A 22,797-nucleotide genomic window follows, 5' to 3' on the forward strand; every position below is an offset into this window, starting at 1 on the left:
GAACAAAATTCTTAGTAACTTGTAAAAATGTACTTTATTTCATGCAAAGCTACATAATTTTCTGTATTTTAACAGCTAGCCAAATAAGCACTTCAAAAATTCATTACATCACAATAAATTAAAATAGTACAGAGCAATTCCAAGTCCATGAGTTGGTCAAAACTAAACTAAGAGAACCTTATGCATAGATAAGGCTAATTTACTTAATATCTTTTTCCAAATACATATTTGAAAATGTAATGAGAATCTTCAGAGAAAAAGTTAAATCTACAACCCACTGATCAAATAGAAAAACATGTCAGTATATTATATGTAGTAATGGTTGATTAAAGATAAATTTGGCATTATAAATCAAAAATGAACGTAATATTTTGAAAAAGTATGATCAGATACATATTTGAAAAGTCTTACCTTTTATTTCACCTAATCCACTGAATTAGATAATTAGTACATACTTTATTAATGCAATACAGAAATTAGGCTTTTGGTATACTTTGCTTGGGTATTCCTATATATAAAAAGATACTGAAGAGATGTAGGAATATTTCAAATTCACACTGGACTACTGAACTTTAGAGTATTGCCCTAAGGAAATAGGTTCTGGGCAGAATTTATTTGAGAAATATTTTTAATCTACTTAAAAGCAATACTATAATTAGTTACTTACAAAAACATTTTACAAAAATTAAATACCAGGAAGTAACAACATCAATATCTGAACTCTTTTTCAATGCCATAATTTATAAATATATATTAGTTTACAGTAATTTAAAAGACGGGTCTACATGTTCTTTACCTTCTAACACGAGAAAAACTCTTCAAGTTTGTTTTCAAAATATGGACAAAAATCCATTGGATTGCTTTTAAAAAATAAAATCTAGTCTCTCCCCTACAACTTGATGTACTAAGTAGGGAAGATGCTAGCCTGCATTCTTTTGAGAAATGCAGCTCTAACCAATTAGGTTGAAATGATTTACATCAATAATATCAATTCAAAATGGTATTTTATAGTCAGATTAATAAATTTTGACTTTACCCTACATGTCTGCCATAGTAAGCTACTCTTCCTTCCTTCCTTTTTTTTTTCACCAAGCACAGAAAAATCTCTTTTTGCAAAAATAATATGAAATCAAGATAACAACAAAGAAAAGATTTTAAGGGGAAAAAAGTTAATTCTCCCCAGGAAGTGTAAAAACAAATGTCTTTTAGGGTATCAATAAGAAGAGGAACATGTCATTCTTACTTTAGCAAAACAAAATCACAACCAAGTTTCCATCAACCTCAATGGCCAAGTCTTTTAGGAAAATGAGGCTGAGAGTGAAAGGAATTAGAGGGGAGGAAATGATCCCTTTGTAGTGGGATGCAGGATGAGCAAGGCTAGTGCCTGCTCTGTTGGGGATGGCTCATAGGGCCTGGCCCCCAGGAACTGGGACAAGAGTGTGACACTGCCTGGTCTTCCAGCTCTCTGTGCAGGAAAAAGTCACTGAGTTGGAAAGAAGTACCCTATACAGAGAGAATTCATATTTTAGAAGTCCCCCTCTAACCCTCTTAAACTGTTTCAACCTCTCCTAATGAAAATTTTAACAATGATTTGTGAATTCCTTTTCATAAAAAGAGGTATTAAAGTTTTTAATGTTTTGTTTTTTAATAATCACTGCTTTTGGAAATCTATTTTTACGCAAGAACATTACACTGAGAATGATTCATTTTACTGAAGTGCCTTCCTTAGTGACCTACAAGACAACACAAGGAGCTGGCATATGTCACATGTCCATTCAGATGTTGCTTAGTTGCCTAGCAAAATCTGTTTCACTACTTTAGGTGCAATACTGCCATTCAAGTGGTGGGATTTGTAGTTAGAACTAGTTCCTTCTGCGTGTACTGAGCCTCAAAAACAGCTGTGCACACAAAACACAGAAGAATCTGTCAACACTTTAAAAGTCAGCTCTACAGAGAGACCTCAGAAAGGAAAGAGGGTATAAGCAGAATGAGAAAGGGAAGAAGAAAAGAGAGAGACAAGCCTCTAAATCCATTTACTTCTTACTATTTAGAATGTAATACAATATGACCCAATACACTTTGGAGACTCAAGCACATTAAGATTTTTCAGGGATAAGTTTTACCTCTTAGTGTAAATACATTTATCCTTGTGATTCTTAGGCATGGTCTATTCAAATCACAAGAATAAAAGTCACATAACTAAACAGTGTGAATTATAATCATGCAGAGTTTTTTTCCTTTAAAATGGTAACCAACACACAATCAAGAACATTCCTTAAACCTACTAAAGATATAAAAAAGTGAGGTTTGCTACTGTACATAAATGAAATTCCTTCATTAATATGCTCAGATAAACTTCAGAAAACACACATGGCCTTTCTCATCCACATTTAACTTCATTTGGGGACACAAAAGGCAACATTTAAGAACTGATAATCTATTCAAATAGTAGATTCCAAAAAACGAATCACTTGACAGCATCTTTTTGAAGGGTTGGATTGTCCAATTCTCTGATCTGTTTTCTATAAATAAAGAACCATTGTAGCCCTGGCCAGTTTGCTCAATGGTAGAATGTTGGCCCAGCATGTGGGTGTCCAGGGTTCAATTCCTGGTTGGGGTACACAGGAGAAGTATCCATCTGCTTCTCTACCCTGCCCTCTCTCCTTTCTCTCTATCTGTCTCTTTTCCTCCTGCAACCAAGGCTCCCTTGGAGCAAAGTTGGCCTGGGCGCTGAGGATGGTTCCATGGCCTCTGCCTCAGGCGCTAGAATGGCTCTGGTTGCAATGGAGCAACACCCCAGATGGGCAGAGCATCACCCCCTAGTGGGCCTGCCAGGTGGATTCCAATCAGGTGCATGTGAGAGTCTGTCTCTCTGCCTCCTTGCTTCTCATTTCAGTAAAATATAAAAAAATAAAGACAAAACAAAAAAGAACCACTGATGTTTTGATTTAACTCTTGTGAAATGAGGGCCTCTTATGTGATGAAATTATTTCAAAGCCCTTGTATTCATTTGGCAAGAGAACAAATTCTAATAATTAGGCTTATCCCTTATTTTATTTTAATAATTTTTGACAAAAATGCTCTATTGATAATAGATTATATTAATGGAGTAACAAAATTAGCAACTTACAAATGATTCATGAAATTAGTAGGTCATTACTTTCTGCAATGATAATTTGAATTATTGGTTTACTGAATATCCTTACCTAGCAATTAGTTAGAAAAATAATATATAAAATTTAATCAGATATCTATTATTATATAAGAAAGACATCAAAAGGTAATTGACAGAAGTAACTTCAAAAAATGTACTTTGCACGTGAAGTATTAATTTGGTAGCAATGTTTTATAATAGATGTCATTTTAATAAGATTCTCAAAAAAGAAATCTCTTGTACCTATTACATTTTTTTTAATACAAAGTGACTTAATAAATATTAACGTAGTTTCCCAGCACTAAACTCCCAGTCACCAGAGATTAAATCTTTACCTTTTGAACTTAAATTTACCTACTCAGGTAACCTTCCTAAATGATCTTAGTATACAAATCCTGCAAGATAGATTCTGCTTAAAAAGTTAAGTACCCTAGATCAGTGGTCCCCAACCTTTTTTGGGCCACGGACCGGTTTAATGTCAGAAAATATTTTCACGAACTGGCCTTTAGGGTGGGACGGATAAATGTATCATGTGACTGAGACAAGCATCAAGAGTGAGTCTTAGATGAATGTAACAGAGGGAATCTGGTCATTTTTTAAAAATAAAACATCTTTCAGACTTAAATATAAGTAAAACAGAAATAATGTAAGTTATTTATTCTTTCTCTGCAGACCGGTACCAAATGGTCCACGCACCGGTATCACTGCTCTAGATCACTTAACCAAATTTATTTGGGAAATAACAGAAGTCATAAAGGGAGCTACCATTTGTAAAGTATAATACTTTGATTATCATAATCATAAAAAAGTTTAATAACAAAGGAAAGTAGTACATTCCCTTAATACTTTCCTATCAATTTATCTTAGGACATTATAAGTTACAACAGTAAGCAGATAATTTCTTCTCTTTTTATGCTTCAGCTTCTGTAACAGCATCTGAGTTTTATTATAAAACTAGATGAGAAACATTATATTTATGAAAAATATTCCCAGAAACCCAAAGACTAAATAATGAAACAATACTATTTTCACAGAATTTTTGGTGAATCTTCCCAACAGAAATCTTTTTGCTTTGGGGCCTTAAAAAGTTTTCTGTATTAATAAGAAACTGATCCCCTTTGTGGGTGATTACTTCTCCATCCAATGTCAAAGTACCATTAGGAAAAACAGGACAGCTAAAAACTGATTATTTTCTTTTTAACTCCAATATATAAACCTCAACTCAACAACCTCACAATAGCTTTGTGAGGTAGATCAGTAGGTAAATAGCAAGTACTATCTTCATTTTGCAAATGAAGAAATTGAGGCACTGAAAGGTTACATGTTTTGCCCAAGGTATTCAATGGTCAACCATAAAATTACAAACAGTATTAAATTATCTCTGCTCCTGGCCTATTGCTCTCGAACCACACTTCACAATAAAAGGCTGTGTGTGTGTGATCTCAGATGGACACTCTATATAACCTTTGATTGAAAGTAAAATCTATCCATTGATAATTATTTTAAAGGAGAGCTAATCTCAAAAACTCATAAAAATTGAAGAAAATTAGATAAATGCAATAATACACTACTCCTTTTGGTATCTGCATAGACCTGTGTCTTTTTAAAATTTACATAACACTAAGTAAATAGGAAAATAAAAATTGAAAATTATGATTCAGAGAAAAATTACAAATCATATATTCATATTGTTAGAGTGACTATATAATTAATCTGCAAACTGGAATACTTAAGAGTAAAAGTGAGCACTATTAAAAATTACACAGAGTAACAGATTTTTAACTGAGACTGTCATGATCAAGCTCAAGTACAGTCACCATTGGGTGAATCCATCGTTTGGATCCTCTAGGATTTGTAAACATTTCAGGGACATAAAAAACGCTCTGCAAGCATGTTTTGCTCAACTATATTCCATGTGTGATGTATGATTTAAAATATAATACCTAACCCTGACTTAAACACAAAGGTTTAAAGAATCAATTAAAAATAATCAGCATGTTTAACAAGTTTTTACATATTTCTACTCTAATGTAAACAGGATATCTCATTTTATTCGACCTCACTTTATTGCACCCACAGATCTTACTTTTTTTTACAAATGAAGGGAATGCCTTCCACTAGCCAAAACAGCATGACCCACTTAATTGAGAGACTCACTTTATTGCTGTGGTCTGAAACTGAGCCCACCATATCTTGAAGGTATGCCTGCAGTTTTCTCTTTTCTATCAACCACAACTTAAGTGTTTAGTACTAACAAAAAATAGATTCACTTTTTAACCATTGAATAACCAGATTTTTTTTTCAGAAAGCATAAACAGGCACCTTTAAAAGTTAGAGAATTTTATGGGATTCTTTGGTTATGAAAAAAACAACAATACTATTTACCATTAATGTATAGGATTCTCCTTAAATGGAATAATCAAAACTTAAATCAACAAGCTCAATGGTAAAGGTGACTGACCACTTCTCTCTGAAATGAAAACTGTTTACAAAGCAATACCAAAAGCATCAACAATTTCCAGTTACTACCAAAGACTGACAGGATTACATATCATCTGATGACAGCACACATACTAAAGATATTAACACTATCAGCTGAAGTATAATGTTAATTGCACATGCAAAAACCTCACTAATATGCATAGAGTTGATAAGGAGCTTTTTACATTCAGTTATGGCTGATAAGTAAGCCTTGTTCTAAGACATGGGTTTTGTAAATATGGTTATTATTTATGGTCTCCAATTCTTTGGGAAATACAAGATTAACATATTCTTTAGAAACAGCAAAAATATAAATCTAAACAAAGTCGTATAACGTTATTTAGTTTGACGTATACGGCTTCCTTGGAGCTTTAAATCAACTTTCATGGGGAAAAAAACCCTGAAACAAATTGAATTACATGTTCTCAATATATTGATCTTAATCATGAATGAAGTCCCTCCTCTGTAACTGTCCTCCTAAGGCAGACACTTCAGGAATGATATGCAATGACCTCTATTAGGAAAGATCATACTCAGTGAAGAATGAACTGCTATTACTAAGATGTGATTAATTTTCAGTGTCTTCTTTATCCTGACCCTTTTCACTGAGAGTACAGTGTAAATTCTAGGGTAACAGATATTCATAAAGACTGAACAGATATGTTGATTTTGGCCAGTCATTCTATAAATTCTTTCAGATTTTAAACATCGTCAAATATTCTGCTGCGAGACATCGAGAGGTATCGTCCACCAGGCTGATACCTGAAAGGTGGATAAAGAAATGATCTGAGGCATCAAAAATAGCAGAGGAGAGAAAAACAAGGACACATTAAAAGGAAGTGGCTACACAATTTGTAAGCACTGTAATATCTATTCAGGAGCTGGAGATAAAAACCTATTTTCTAAGGATATTACCCAAAGAGATTTACTCAATTATAAACCCGCCAACAACTGTTCAGAGTCCCAAATAGGATCAGAGATGTAAAAGGAAGGGGCAGAGAGATGTAAAACATATCATGGAATGTAAAAGACTTAACAACCACTCTTGATTGTTGAATAGAATAGAATATTTTTTGTTATTTATAGGCAGGCAATAGTATAGCAATATCTTCATGCATGTATTTTGTTTCTGTATAATTATTTTCACATAGCATCATGGGTAAAAGCACAGACTCTATAGCCAGAGTCCTGGGATTTGAGTATCTGACTTTGCCATTTACAAGCTGTGTGACTCTGGGTCAGTTATCGAGCCTCTCTGAATTCAAATCTAATTGGATTTACAATGATAGAATACAATATCATGTGCAAGTGCTTAAAATAGTGTCTGATATCCATCATAGCTAGTTGGCCATTGCTAAATATGATAAATTTCATAAATGAGACTGTTCGAAATAGACACTCTTAAGATTCCTACTATCAATTTCAATTCTTGTTTATTTATAATGCCAATAGTGGTTTGTTAAGATTTCAGTTACCACCATGCTATAATTTTAAAAACCAGAAAAGCATTAGAAGGTATAAAAAGGCATCAAAGGTTGCTTAATACGCTTTTTATCGGTAGTCAAGATGAGAATTTTCCTTATGTTTATTTATCTCTTGAGTCAGCATGTCATTAAAATTTTAGAAGAATGCTGGAGCCAACATGATGCAGCTGGAACTCACCTTCCTGATTCAGATTCAAGGGAATCATCGGTAAATGCTTCCGCATTGAAGTCCAAGGGTTCTGCATCTTGTAGGAGTTCTATTCGGTCCCTTTCAGTCCTGTTATTAGCCCTCATGTATTTGGAAGCTGCTGCAAAAGAAGAAAAACAACAGGTTGACTTTTCTATTGTCTTTTTGGGTCAGTCTGTGAACTCACAGAAAGGAAAGTCAAGACTACAGTGGATCTGAATTTTGATGGCGACAACATTAAAATAACTATGTGGTTCCTTACAATCAGATTAAAATGATAAAGAGTATGATAGAAAGTAACAAGAAAAAGTTTTCCCTTGTAACAAGTCTAATATCAAAAGCAGCTATAGTGTAAAGACTGAATTACTATGAATCAGAGTTAATATTTAACTTTGGTATCATAATAAAATTATTCACAATCAAATCCGGTTTCAGATGGGTTTACAATGAATCCAGGGGCTGCTACATCTCATTTCTTGGCTAAGATTTTCTTTAAGGTGTACTCAACTCTAGCACTTTAAGAAAGGCCTGAACTATATAATTTTATTAACCAATGTCACCCCAAAAATTCATTAAAAAACGAAGAAAAGGAAAGAAAAGAAAAGAAAGGAAAAGGCCTGAATCCTTTTCCCAAAAGGCAAGAGTTTAGGGCACCAATGTCCAACAGAAATAAAATGCGAGTCCTCTACTTTTAATTATTCTAGTAGCTACATTAAAAAAGTAAAAAGGAACAGGTAAAATTAATTTTAATGTATTTACTTTAACTCACTATATCCAAAATATTATCATTTCAACATGGAGCCCAGCCACACTGCAAATGCTCAACAGCCACACGTGGCTAATGGGTCACCGTGGTCAGCACAGACCAGGAGCACTAACTCTCCCTTCCCTGCGCGGATGGGGTTTCCTTCATGAACCATCTACATTTTGTTTTGAGCAGTCCAATTGCTTCAAAATAACTTTATGATAGAGTTCCTTTGGAAACTTAGGGCATACCAATTCTAACCTATCTTACATTTCTGCCATCTTGGACTGCCTCTTCATCTTTCTCCCATTCACTCAGCAAATACTGGTTGCTTGCCACATGCCTGGTTCTCTCTAACTCATCACATTCAGGCTTTGTGTTTCCTCTTCTCTTAACCATTCCCTCAAACTCTTGAATCCTTCCACTGCTAACTACTACTCCATGGTAAGCAGGCTTTCCAACCTTTCAGTAAAATACTCCATTTCCTAGCTTTAACTAAACTTTACCTCTTCCTTTTTTCTTCTCCCCTAAGTATCATTCAAATCCATCCTGCCCTCTTCATCTCCAGAGCCACTGTTTATTTTAGGTTCTCATCAATTTTTTCAGCAAGAGAGGAGAGAGAGAGACAGGCAGACAGACAGGAAGGGAGAGAGATGAGAAGCATCAATTCATAGTTTTGGCACCTTAGTAGTTCACTGACTGATTTCTCATATGTGCCTTAACCTGGAGGGGCTCCAGACAAGCCAGTGATCCCTTGCTCAAGCCAGTGACCTCAGGGTTTTGAATCTGAGTCGTCAGTGTCCCAGGATGATGCTCTATATGTCACTCACCTGGTCAGGCATACCCTCATCATTTCTTTTTTACATCATTTCTTGACTGCATTACCAAAACAGACACTAAATTGGTCTCTGTGTCTTACTTTCCTGAAAATCATGTTTTGTATGGCTGTCAAAATCTTTCTAGATAAAAATATCTCAGTACATTTCTTTCTAGATTGAAATCTTGTCTTTGGAATAAATCCCAAACTGTGCACAATAATATCTGTTTCCCAACTATCTTTGTAGCTTCCCCTCATATCACGTTCCCCATACTTTACTCTAATCAGAGAAAAACTTGAATTTCCCAAGGTTCTCTCCTGTTACTCATTATTTCTTCTGCTTAAAACACCTTCACCTGGCTAAGTATTATTCATTCCTAAATACTCAGTTAAGTTTTCTTTATCACAGAAATCCTTTCCCAATAAAGAACCCTTTCCATTCTCTAAGCCGAGTTCCCTCAGCATCAGGGGTGCATTCCTGCATCTCCCCTAAAGACAGACAACCTCTGCTTCTACTCAATATTGGGTTTGGCACAAATCATGCTTTAAGGATGTGGGAAAGTTTCTTAACCCACTGACTAATGTCTCCTGCCTAGTATCAATCCCTCACTAAATTATGAGCACCTCAAGGATGGACATTTATGTTCTCTATATCCCTATATTCCTGAAAAAGTACCTGACATACATGGGTTGGTCAATAAATTATTATAAAATTATTATAAATTGCTCATATTTAGCTATTAGAAGTTTGCTGGTATGAGCAAAGGAAGGTTTAGAATTTAACAATGTCAACAGTATTTTTTAAAAATTGTTTAGCTTATCTTCCCCAAAGGGGGGGGTAAAAACTAAAGCATGAAAAAAACAAAAACAAAAAACTAAAGCATGGTAGCTTCAGGGCATTTTCTATAAGCAGTCACATATAACTCTTCTAGCATGAAATCAATATTTAATCCATTTTCTTTCCCTGTGATTTTAGTCTACTATAATATTCAACCCTTAAAGCATTTCTAAAGTACTTATTAGGCTCAAATCTACTTATAGAAAAGTAAAGAAAAACACCTAGGTAAATAATAAAAATCAATATCTGCCTAGAATATGCCTGGGATAAGTACTATTACTTGGAGTAGAACAATTACAACTGTTCATCTATATTCCAGATGTCTCCTTTTCCTACAGATGCATATTTGAGTTTCCCTCCCTCTAATATGCTAAGGGACAGAAAAGTAAACTCAATGCAGAACCACATTCCTGAATGGGTCTCCTAATCCTCAGTCTCTATGCAAGCAAGCGTAAGAAAAAATTACTACACCACTTACATCGGTTTGTACTAATATCTGAAAAATTGGACTCTTTTGAATCAATATGAACATTTCTGTTTCTAGTGGAATCATCTCTATTGTGTCCATAACGTTCTTTCCATTCCTAGGAAAGAAACACAGGTGAATATATATAACAAAAGAGCCCACAGGCAAAAAACAATTTATTAGTGTCAACAGATTATCTACACAGAGTAATATAATTTACTTATTTTTCATCAGAAATTAATATAACTAGTACGGTGCCTTAACAAATCATAGGTCAGTAATTTTCCTTATCTCTACATGACTTTTAATAGTTTCCAAACTTAACTTTTAAAAATGAAGACATTTCTAGACATATTTGCTAACTCTGATTATACTATTATTCAATTTTTCTATCTAAAATGTCAAAACAATATTACAACTACAATAAACTTACCTTGACAATGTAGAAGTTATGAGAACTTACAATAATTAATGAGATGCTAACAAAATTTTCTTCCACTCAAATTAACTACAAATTTTGAGACCTCTAAACTCATGATTGATACCAAAATTAAAGTTGTATACAAAGATAAATAGATAATGACTTACATGGCATTGTGTGTAGTCTTAACATCACTAAAACCATATTAACTAGGATTCTAGTCATTAAAATCTTAAAGCTATAAGGAACACGAGAGGTCACCGAATTCAACCTCCCATGCTGTGTGCAGGGCTTCATTCTAAAGCAGTCACACCAGATGCTTTTTGGTTCTCTTACTAGATGACAAGGAAATTTCTATGCATAATCACCCCTGCAGTTTTGGTAAAACGAGGAAATTTTTCTAGAGAAGTGAATGCCGTCTCCGGTAACTTCCACTCTTTGGTTCTAATTATGGCTCCGAGATAAAGAACAAGTCTCCATTTACATGACAAACACTAGCATGTTTTGTCATGTAACAAAGATGACTAGCATGTCATGTAACAAAGAGTCTTCACTTCTCCAATATAGATAGACCTAGGTGTTGAAAATGTGTGGTGACTCTCATTAGATTGTTCTCATTTATTGCCTTTTTACTCTCTAGAAGTTTAATGTGGCTCAGTAAACAGAAGACTGAAGAAAAATTAAAGAGCAATAAAATTAATGTCATATTATAAAAAAGTATGATTTAAAGCAATCAAAATTAATAGACTGCATGAATTTATTCATTCCTTTAATAATTATATTCTGAGCACCTACCTAGATGCTGAACATGAAATTATTACAAATGTTTATTTTAGTTTTCCTTTTTTTCAAAAACCACATCTCTGTACACAGTATTGTGTGTTCACTCTCCAAGTCAAGTCTTTGATGCTAATGACTTAAAAGTATGTCTGACAAGACACCTAGCATGGATATATAAAACTGGTAAAATTACCTTTCTTTAAAAACATGTCTTAAGTCTTTTCCAACTATTCTCTGGTCTTTATCTAATTTTTCTAAATCAGAAGATTCTTATATTTCACAATAATCTTTAGGTTGCAGCAATGTAATAAGTACTGTACTTACTCTTCTTCGATTTTCACCTTCTTCTTGCCTTTGCCTTTTTCTCTTCTCTAGAGACAGAAAAGTGGTCTCAAATTTGGTATAACATAATTAGATGTAGAGTAACTGAAGTAAAGGTATCAGGCTATGACCAATTTCTTTTAAATTACTACAGAATCAAAGGTAATAGGCTATCGTTGGAAAGGACCTTAGAGATGAACCTAACTCCACAGAGAATACCTTTTCTACTTCTGTTGGAGACAGCCCTTTAGGCTTTCTCTAGTTCCAGTGAGGGAAAGTTCTTCTTTATGGTGACTTGAAATGTGTTTCTCTGTAACTTCTCCTTTTTATATGTTTTACTTCTAAATTAAGTTCATACTTCTTTCTACACAAGAGTCTTTCCTCTTATTCTCTTCTGGCTATATACTCAGGGTTTTCGTTTTTGTCTTTTTTCCCATCAGATTTGTGCTTCACAGACTCATAGTTCTGTCCTCTAAATACCTTTTGACTTATCATTCTTACTCTTGAAAATCTTACCAAGGACTGGATATGAAACTCCAGATAAGGTCTAATTTTTTTAAGTTTATTTTACTGATTTTAGAGAGAGGAAGAGAGAGAGTAAGACAGACAGTAACATTGTTCTATTCCTCTATGTGCCTTGACCGGGGATCAAACCCGCAACCTCTGTGCTTCAGGATGGTGCTCTAACCAACTGAGCCAGGAGTCCCCGAACTATAGCCCTCGGGCCGCATGCGGCCCCCTGAGGCCATTTTTCCGGCCCCCGCCACACTTCTGGAAGGGGCACCTCTTTCACTGGTGGTCAGTGAGCATTTGTATCCTGTGCTCCTGGAGTACTGTATGTGGTGGCATTGCAAAGCGTAGCACCGCTCACGTACAGCACTACTTCCGGTGACGCAGCACGCACACGTCACAGCTCCGGAAGTGCGTCATATCACTTGTTATGGCTAGCAGTGACAAATATGGGACCAGACATTGACCATCTCATTAGCCAAAAGCAGGCCCATAGTTCCCACTGAAATACTGGTCAGTTTGTTGATTTAAATTTACTTGTTCTTTATTTTAAATATTGAATTTGTTCCGTTTTGTTTTTTTACTTTAAAATAAGATATGTGCAGTGTGCATAGGGATTTGTTTATAGTTTTTTTTTTATAGTCTGGCCCTCCAACGGTCTGAGGGACAGTGAACTGGCCCCCTGTGTAAAAAGTTTGGGGACCCCTGAGCTATCTGGCCAGGGCAGATGAGGTCCAATTAATACAAAAAGCAGTAGAACTCTTACATTAACTAGGTACCACCCTCCTATGGGAGCATGTGAAAGCCACACTAGATTATTTTAATGCTGCAACAAATTTTGACTTACATTTATCTAACGATTATATATAAAAGCCCCAGATCCAGGTAAGAAGAATCACTATCCCCAAACTTAAGTTTTATTTCCCTTTTTCCCCTATCCTACCATCACCTGAACCTTAGGGAATGTGATACATTCAGCTGTGAGACTGCATTCCAGTACAGTTTCATGTTAATGATCATCCATCACATTCTGAAAACTAGTCTTGGCCTGAATGACTTTCTTGCAGTGTCAAACTGATGATTTTTTAAATTAATAAATTTTGGTAGCCCAGGCCAAGTAGCTCAGTTGGTTAGAGTGTTGTCCTGATACACCAAGGTTGTGGGTTCAATCCCCGGTCAGGGTACATGCAAGAAACCAGTGAATGAATAAAAAAGTAGAAAACAAATCAATGTATCTCTCTGTCTCACTCTCTTCCTCTCTCCCTTCCTCTTTTTCAAAATCAATAAAAATATTTTAAAAATTAATGAGTTTTATAGTTGTATTAAACTTGGCATATCTGTCTCAAAGTAAACATGAAAATAACTTTAGCACCATACAAGGGCATTATTTAACTAAAGATATATCAAATAATTTCTGCTGCACAATTTCCTTTTATTTTATTGTTTTAAAAAAAAGAGAGCAAGAGAGAGACAGAAACACTGATCTGCTCCTGTATGTGCTCTGACTAGGAATCTAACCAGCAACCTCAGCACGTTGGGACAATGCTCTAACCAACCAAGCTATCCAGCCTGGACCCTGCTGCAGAATTTCTTAAAGATAGATGAGACAATCATTCATGTTTTCAAATTATTTTTGCTACAAAGGCATTATGTAGGCTTTTAATTAAAAATATTAACTTGTAATTTCTTAAGAAAGATTAAATACTATATTACAAATTATAAAAACATTAATTCAGTATTTTGAGTCTTTGCACGTTCTCATCATTTATTTTAAAAGACAAATCTTACCTCGCCTGATTAATTCTTTTCCTTCATCAACTAAGTCTGATGTCATATCATTATCTCCCATGAACTGCTGGAAACCAAGTAGATTCAAACAACGAGTTCCCAAACTAATAAAAGTAGATTTTAAAAAAAGCATTATTTCACATTGTAAATGTTTGGGTAAACTGTTTTTTGGTGCTGTCACCCTCAAAGAAGCCTGTTTCATTATCAGTTATCAGAGCACATCAATAGAGTTACATTGTCTTTTTTTTTTTATAGAGACAGAGAGAGAATCACAGAGAGGGATAGACAGGGACAGACAGACAGAAACGGACAGAGATGAGAAGCATCAATCATCAGTTTTTTGTTGCGACACCTTAGTTGTTCATTGATTGCTTTCTCATATGTGCCTTGACCGTGGGGCTACAGCAGACTGAGTAACCCCTTGCTCAAGCCAGCAACCTTGGGTCCAAGCTGGTGAGCCTTGCTCAAACCAGATGAGCCCGCACTCAAGCTGGCGACCTTGGGGTCTCAAACCTGGGTCCTCCGCATCCCAGTCCCACGCTCTATCCACTGTGCCACCGCCTGGTCAGATAGAGTTATAATGTCTTTAAGAACTATTTATTTCCCTTTCAAAGACTTCCAGGACTCTACTGCCTAGGGTATGCAGCGTATCCAGATTTCTTAAGGAAACAAATTAAGTTAAGCTATTAGCATACCTTTAGAAAACTACTATGCTAAGAAACTAAATAATAGCTATAATACAAAAGCAGTTTATTCTTTTCTTATATTCAAACAGCAATTTTAATACTGCTAATTCTGTGACTTTAAATATTCCCTTGCCATCTTCATATCCTTATAGAAATACTATACCCTTGGATGAGAAGCCCTAAAGTATATCACTGTCTCTGAAAAGGTCTTAGCTTTGTGTAAAGTGTCAGAAAACAGCCTTAAGCTCTCTAGGCATTGAGTCTGAAGACTGCACTGTGTATGGCTGTGTTGCTAGTAATATATACAGGTATTATTTAGACCTATTATGGCACAGTTTCAAAAGGAAATGGACTTATAAAGTCAAGTTACCATTAAAATGTCAGCAAGGCATTGCTTCATATATTCCTATAATAAATATCTATTTGAGAGAGAATTCGAAAATTGAGAAACACAACCTTCTTTTTTTCCTTAAAGACAAATTAGCATTCAATGTTTAATCTAATAAACACTAGAACAACACTTTTAAGGAGTTATTTTTAAGTTTAACAATTTTCCTTTTAGACATTATAATTCCTTGTATTTAATATTTTATAGTTGACAGAGCACTATCCTATCCATCTATTACTCGATCCATATAATAATCTAATAAGGTAAGAGGAGTTGCTAATCTCTTACTACTAACATGAGAAGAGATCATTTATACATCACAAGCTCTTAATGTTCCATAACAGTGTTATACACTTTTAAAGTGAATAAGCATATAATCAAAACTCAGTTCTGGATAGCCGACAGGTGATTGTTTTTTGGGGTATGTGATTTTCACAGTATAAACCTAAGTCATTATAGACAAACTTAGAGAAAACCCCCCAAAACAATAGGTTTATTATCAGTTCATATTAACTTTATATATCAGTTCATATTAAGCTTTATTTTAAATTATAATTCTCTAGTTCCTTTACTTATGAGAAAGTAAAATATAGATTTTTTAAAAATTAAACAGAGAATTTATTTCAAACAATAAACTTGTCTGTTTACCAATATCCCAATGTGAGTACATACATAGTATTTGTAATAACTATATAATGGTATTGGAAGATTTAAATTAAAAGTGGTTGAATAAGACTTAGTTTTATCAGAAAAGCAAACTGATTAACATCAATAAACTATTTTTTAAAAAGCAGCACTTTTGGTATGTGCATTAAGGAGTGATGAGGGTGGCTGAGGGCACCTGACATGAGGAGGTAGACAAGGCAGATGCTAGAAGCCAGCACACCTGCCCTTTCGAGTCTTACCTCTAAGATTTCATCGTGTTTTCTAATCCTATCAAAAGAGTGGCCCGTGTCCTTCTCAGCCTTACATGTACTATCTGATTGCTACTGCTCCTCAGAGACCATTTGTGCTATGAGCTGAAGCACCTAGAAACCCAGCAACGATTATGGGAAAGCCTAAGACTAATTTATGTTACTAGGCAGAAGCTGGGCATGACATGTTTTATAAGCTACATTGGCTTCAGTGTCGAAAGCCAGAGAACTTCGAGCTAACATTCTGTAATTATTGCTATGACCTTGTAGCCTAAGTATTTGCAATGACTAACTCTACCTCTCTTTTCCTGGAAATATCTTCAGAGAAAGACCCTTACCTAATCACTCAAGCAATCTCTTTAAACCAGTGGTAGTCAACCTGGTTCCTACCGCCCACTAGTGGGCGTTCCAGCTTTCTTGGTGGGTGGTAGCGGAGCAACCAAAGTATAAATAAAAAGGTAGATTTTTTTTTAAGATAAGTTGTTTTATAAAGATTTATTCTGCCAAACTTAGTGAAAATCCGAAATAAAGTACTTGGTAAGTAATTATTGTTATATGTTTTAACTTGCTGTAACTGTGCTTTATAAATTTTATAAAGTTACTTCCCTACTTTATAAATCACCATTACTGTGGAACCAGTGTGTGGTTAGAAAATTTTACTACTAACAGAGATACAAAAGTGGGCGGTAGGTATAAAAAGATTGACTAACCCTGCTTTATCCTATCCCAACATCTCCAAAGCCAAAATAACACAAACAACAATCTGAACCCAACCAGTAAATATTGAAAAGATCTTTAAGAAGAGAGGATATTGAGATCAGACTAAGAGTGTGTGGAAAGATAACATTGAGTGTCTCACCTAAAATAAGTAGCAATGCACAGAATTACCACCAGCATAGGGTAATATATGTAGAATCCATCTGCAATAAAGGATAAAACTTTCATGGAACCCATAATCTGAGGAGCAAGAAAAAAAGGAGAAAAATGTAAGTTAAATCAGTACAGTTCTATATTTTAATTTGTTTCCATCACTAGAAAATTCATACATAACTAGATATATCAATAAATTTCTACTTTTCAGAAAGCATAAATATAGCACTACTGGACTGATTTTTAAGTTCTTATCACAAGCAAAAAAATTATTACTGAAGTGATGAATGTTAACTAAATTTATTGTAATCATTTCCCAATTTGTGTATATATCAAATCATTATGTTGTACAACTTCAACTAATACAGTGTTATATGCTGAGTATATCTTAATTTGCTTACTTATTAAGGTTTTCCCCTAAAATAATCAACACTTTGTAAACATTACTGAAAACTGTCATATGAAAGTCAATTATTATTATAGGTCAGATCTATTGATACTACTTAGCTGGAAGACCTATGTGAACCAAAAATCATTTTTTTTTATAATAAAAAAACCAAATTCACTTTCATCCAGTCATTAGTAATTATATATACAACTTTTAAAAGAAAGTTAGTTATTAAAAAAAAATCCAAATAATTTTACAGAACTTTTCTGTATTTCACAATACAGAAAACTTATTGTGAAAAAAATTTTTTCACAATAATAATATTCATCATGAATCTAAAGAACTCTGTTTCTGACCATACTTACAGATGTATAAGCAGTTGGTTGCGTATTCTGGTGAGAGATAGATGAATCCATATGTGTCAAACCCAAGAAATTAAGACATAAAGGAGGAGTCAAACGGCAAAATAACCTGCAATAAGCATTTACAAATAAAATATATAAAAAATACACAACAAAATCCTTTTGATATTACACTGAAATGTAGTAAAAACATTTTAGATCATTGTAACTATCATTTTCACCTATCTGTATTACATATATCTTTGCTTTATTAATGTGAATCGCCCTTACTTCCTTGGGAGACATTCTGAAAACCCTATTAATCACATCGTCCTTAAAAACCTCCAAGGTAACCCTCCAGTCTCAGGCTGCCTGCTTTGGTGGTGTCTGCCACTGATTTATGCCAAGAGTTGGCAAAGTGCCTTTGTATGGGCCTCTCCCAAGTCTACTATCTGGACAATCTGTCTCGGTAGCATGGCAAAGACGGTAACATCTTTATGGTGAATCGCACTCACTACCTGAAAGGTCTGAAGTTGTATCAAAGTACGTCACTGGTAACTGTAGTTATAAAAAATTGTTAGAGCTCCATCTGTCCAGGTAAAAACAGAACATCACAGAGTTGAAGAATAGGGAAGAGAAAAATGAAGGGAGGGGAATGAAAAAGGTAAACTGATTAAGAAGTACAAATTGGTAGTTACAGAATAGTCACTGAGATGTAAAGTACAGCATAGGAAACACAGTCAATAATATTGTAGTAACTATGTATGGGGCCAGGTGGACACTTGAAATTTCAGGGGATCGCTCTTTAAGTAGTACACGATTGTCTAATAAGTATTCTGTACATTGGAAGCTAATACAGAATAATGTTGAATGTAAACTATAAAAAAAGTGGTAATATGAGGAGTGCTTTTGTGGTAATAGAATAGTTTAGCTTATAGGAATCTACACACACACACACACATACACACACACAAATAAAGGATAAAAAATAGAATTACATAAGGTCTTGAGCCTAGTTAATAGTATTGTGTCAGAGTAAATTTCCTGATGTTGATACTGCAGAACAGCTATATAAAATGTCTCCTCTGGGGAAGAAGCTGCAGGAAGGGTAATAGGAGGACTCTATTATATTTGGAAAAAAGGTAAAAACAAAGGTCTTAGAGATGTTTTGTATATTGATTCTTCTGCAAACCTCTCTAAGTCTAGTTCTTCTAAACACCCAATATGACTAATTTAATAAAATGAACAAATAACAGATTGAGCAACCTAGCCCAAGCTGAAGCTCTCTCTCTTGAAACTCTTGCTAAATCTCTAAGCAAAAACTATTCCTGTTGGTATTCTCAGTCCTCCGCAATTCAATCTGAGGCCACAGAATCCCAGAACATTCTGTAGGTCTGATTTAGTCTCTGAACTTTACCAACCTATTTAGTGAATCTCTAATTGGTAAATCCAGATTCACTGTGCCTTCCCTTTCAATCCTAGTCTAGCATCCCTATTTTAACCGTAACTTCAAGCAGTATTTATCTAGCAATCAACAAACATATAATTAATGGTACAGGTGTCAGTGGAAGACCCATAAACAACAAGAAATAAAAGAGAGCTCCACAAGGATACATGCAATAGGGATTTCCCTTGTTTCTGAATAAGATCTACTCACATGCCACTGAAAAGAAGGCTATAGGCATCAGTCTGGTGATGTGACGCCAAGTAATAGTAGTTAAACACACGAATCCTGAACACAGTGGAATAAACACAGATACTTAGGAAGAAGATGGAAAGGAAGCAAGCAATCTGAAAAAACAAACCAAAAAAACCCAGGTTAAGACTAATGCCTTTTGCCTGACCAGTGGTAGTGCAGTGGATAAAGCATCAACCCAAAATTCTGGGGTCACTGGTTCAAAGCCCTGAGGTCACCGGCTCAGAGCGCCGGCGTGTCAGTGTGGGGTACCTGGCTTGAGTGGGAAAATGGTCCACATGATCCCAAACCTTGTCAGCGTGAGCTCAAAGGTCATTGGCATTAAAAGCCAAAGGGCACCGGCTTGAACAAGGAGACAATGACGTGGCCCTGGTTGAGGCACGTAAGAGAAGCAATCAATGCACAACTAAAGTGAAAACAACAACGAGATGATGCTTCTCACCCTCTCTCCCCCTTCCTGTCTCTCTCAAAAAAAGAAAAAAAAAGACTAACAGACTAAAGACTAATAGTATTTTATATACTGTCAGAGCATTATCCTTTATTTCTAGCTAATATTATCGACATTCTAAAATTTAAATATAGTAACAGATTTTTAACCACTTAAGAAAATCAGAGTATGAAATAAAACTACATCTCAACCAATTTCCCATCCTGTTCCTAAGTTTCAAATCGACCTCCTGCAGTGAGCCTGTTCTCCCATTCCCTCGGCACCCTTCACATGAAGACTGTAAGTTATATGTTCCATTGGCATAAAAAGAATCCAGGTAATCTCAGAAGAGTATATTGTGCTATTTTGTACCTTTTTATTTCTCCTCAAATATAGTTCTTAGTTTCTATGGTCTGGGTAAATTGATGAAACTAATTTTTTGGAAATTTGAATGACAACACTGTGGGAAACTTCACTGCCTTCCTTACTGCATACAGAGAAAAGAGACCACAGGTAAGGGTTCTACTACAGACTGACATTTACTTATAACTCATATAAATGAACTGACCTCGATATAAATATAATTGTATGTTTTCTCAGCCAGCTGTATGAAGACTGCAAAGAGGGATAAGACAGGTGTGGTGCTAAAGAATGTGCACTCTGACCACACAACGATCACAGAGAAGACGGACAAAACCACGGCTAGTATTCTGGAAAACCACGGCCGTAGAAGACATTCCCAGTACCACTCTGGAAGGGGAAAGAAAAATTATTAGAAAAACCATAAAAGAGTAACAAGGTATTTATACTGTTTCACATCTGTATATGAGATACACAGTTACAAAAGAGAATAAAGTGAACACAACTACCAACTTGAATGTTTAAGGTAAACAGAAGTTTTAATACTTTGACAATGGCATTATCATTAAATTCTTCATGTTAAATTTGATAACATTGAAGAAAGTGTCATAAATAATCATAAAGGAGCATAGAATATGACTATTTAGAGTGCAGGTTTTGTAAATAGACTAATAAGTGTAAATAATCAAAGAGTCCTTCTTAGGGGAATATTTTAGTAGTATTTCAAGACTGGAGGAGAGATCCAAGCTTATGCTGTAAAAGTGCTTAAAATTAAATATGTATCATGTATACAAAATATGCTGATATCCTGCACATATTTTTGCACAGAATTTTGGTCATCTGTGAAGTAACAGTGCAAACCAAATAGATCATATGTTATATGACAAGTAAAATAGTTTTTGTGGGGGGAGGGGGATTAACAGATGCATAACATTACCACATGGTATAAGTCATAAATAGTCCAAATACAAATCAACTCCACATTGGTGAAAACATATACATTTTCTTCAGAAAAATTATCAATCAAACTTTGAAATTTGTATCAAATTACATACCAACTGTAGGACTGTAAAAATATTGGATAAATCTGTTTTCTGGTTCGGGTGATTGAAAAGTGTGAACAAACTGATGAGTAGCACTTGTTTCGTTCTTCGCTACATCTTCCAGATAAAATGCCTGTTCCAACAGAATCTGCCACTGTACTTGAGTTCGACGGTGCCGCTGCACTGAATAAATGACCTAAACAAGAGGACGGGGTACATTCAGTGTTCTGGTCCAACCGTGCCTCAACCCCCATGCAGGTGCATGTTTTTGTTGTCACCACAATGGGAGGTGCTGGTGGCATCCCGTTGGTGGGGCCAAGGATGTTACATTCTGTACTATAATGGAACAGTTATATTCAGTGAATCCCTAAATGCCAAGAACACCCCTGTTAAGAAACATGAAGTTAAAAACATTTTACTCACAATTTCTTTCTTGTGGGCAGTAATTATAGATCTAACTAAACTATCAGTAAGTGACATAGCTATAATTAATAAAGTTACCTGTTTATGTAATTTCACCAGACTTTTTTCACTTGGATAGGTATTATGCTTTTCATCAAAATCTTCATAATCATCCATGTTCCTACCCATTTTTTCCTGATACTCTGTAGGACACTGGAAGGAACACGTAGGTTTGTAAAAACTTTATTTGTAAAAAGATAAAAATTTTATTTTCATTAAAAATCTTTCATTCTTGGGCATATTTTCTCAAAAACATCCTTCTTTATTGTAATTTCTATGTAGTTGGAATTTTAGTTGATGACATGTTTCTTGAAAATATTTTAAAAGATACATTGAGTTTCTTCTTACCTCTATTAATATTAACCTTTGTGCTAAGATATACTAGCTGGAGATGGGTGGGGCAGGGGAGCTTACCGACGTGAAGCAACTAGTATCTGAGAGTATTATTCTAGGAAGCACCTAGAAACTGTCAATTTTTTTCCAGCTAAATAATGAAGAAGAACCCCAACAATCCGAGATGTTGAATTTTTATAAAGAATAGTACTGAGAAACAAATACATTATTTTGAGTTGTCTGTCCTGCTATTAGTCATTTATTATCTATGTGAACTTGGGAAAGTCAGTTAACTTCCCAGAATAGGTCTCAAAAAATAGCAAATGTGAGAGAAATGATTAGAGAAATGATTCTCATGACTATCAACTTAGCCAAAAGGAACACTAGCTAATACTCAACATAAAAAATTTAAAATATAGGAAAAGATAGTTCAATGGTACTATGGTTGCAGAGAAAATAACTGGCCAGTTCACTGTCCCTCAGACCGTTGGAGGGCCAGACTATAAAAAAAAATATGAACAAATCCCTATGCACAATGCACATATCTTATTTTAAAGTAAAAAACAAAAATGGGAACAAATACAATATTTAAAATAAAGAACAAGTAAATTTAAATCAACAAACTGATTAGTATTTCAACGGCAAAATTATGTTTTGAATAATCATTTTTAGAAGTACATGAATGCTCCTGATTCAATAATAATACATCAAAACCTTAATTGTATGGCTTCTTATTAAATATGTGTTAAATGCCTCACAATGTCATTCATTTGATGGTATATGAAATACACTGTAAAATGACCTATAGGAAGCAAACTGAAGCAGGTCACTAAGGCCCTCGTTTATTTTCATACAGGATATACGCCTTTAAAGACTGTTGTCAATGACACCCTTATA

General features: G+C 34.7%; 1 protein-coding gene across 3 annotated transcripts in view; it reads right to left on the reverse strand.

Moving 5' to 3' along the window:
* Positions 1-384: 384 nt before the first annotated feature.
* Positions 385-22,797, reverse strand: part of LMBRD2 (LMBR1 domain containing 2) — a 49,798-nt gene continuing 27,385 nt past the window's right edge. For 2 of the 3 annotated variants that reach the window (XM_066239812.1, XM_066239796.1), the window contains 11 exons: positions 21,607-21,720; positions 21,118-21,301; positions 20,271-20,452; positions 19,237-19,370; positions 17,604-17,709; positions 16,840-16,937; positions 13,993-14,096; positions 11,698-11,744; positions 10,185-10,290; positions 7,298-7,427; positions 385-6,397 (listed from right to left, as the gene is read on the reverse strand). In XM_066239812.1, the coding sequence (XP_066095909.1) occupies positions 6,337-6,397; positions 7,298-7,427; positions 10,185-10,290; positions 11,698-11,744; positions 13,993-14,096; positions 16,840-16,937; positions 17,604-17,709; positions 19,237-19,370; positions 20,271-20,452; positions 21,118-21,301; positions 21,607-21,720 (1,266 nt within the window). In that variant the 3' untranslated portion in view covers positions 385-6,336. The remainder of the gene's footprint in view (positions 6,398-7,297; positions 7,428-10,184; positions 10,291-11,697; positions 11,745-13,992; positions 14,097-16,839; positions 16,938-17,603; positions 17,710-19,236; positions 19,371-20,270; positions 20,453-21,117; positions 21,302-21,606; positions 21,721-22,797) is intronic. The other variant, XM_066239806.1, reaches the window with a different exon arrangement.

Source organism: Saccopteryx bilineata, chromosome 1 (genome assembly GCF_036850765.1).
Source record: "Saccopteryx bilineata isolate mSacBil1 chromosome 1, mSacBil1_pri_phased_curated, whole genome shotgun sequence".
In the NCBI taxonomy this organism is placed as follows: Eukaryota; Metazoa; Chordata; class Mammalia; order Chiroptera; family Emballonuridae; genus Saccopteryx; species Saccopteryx bilineata.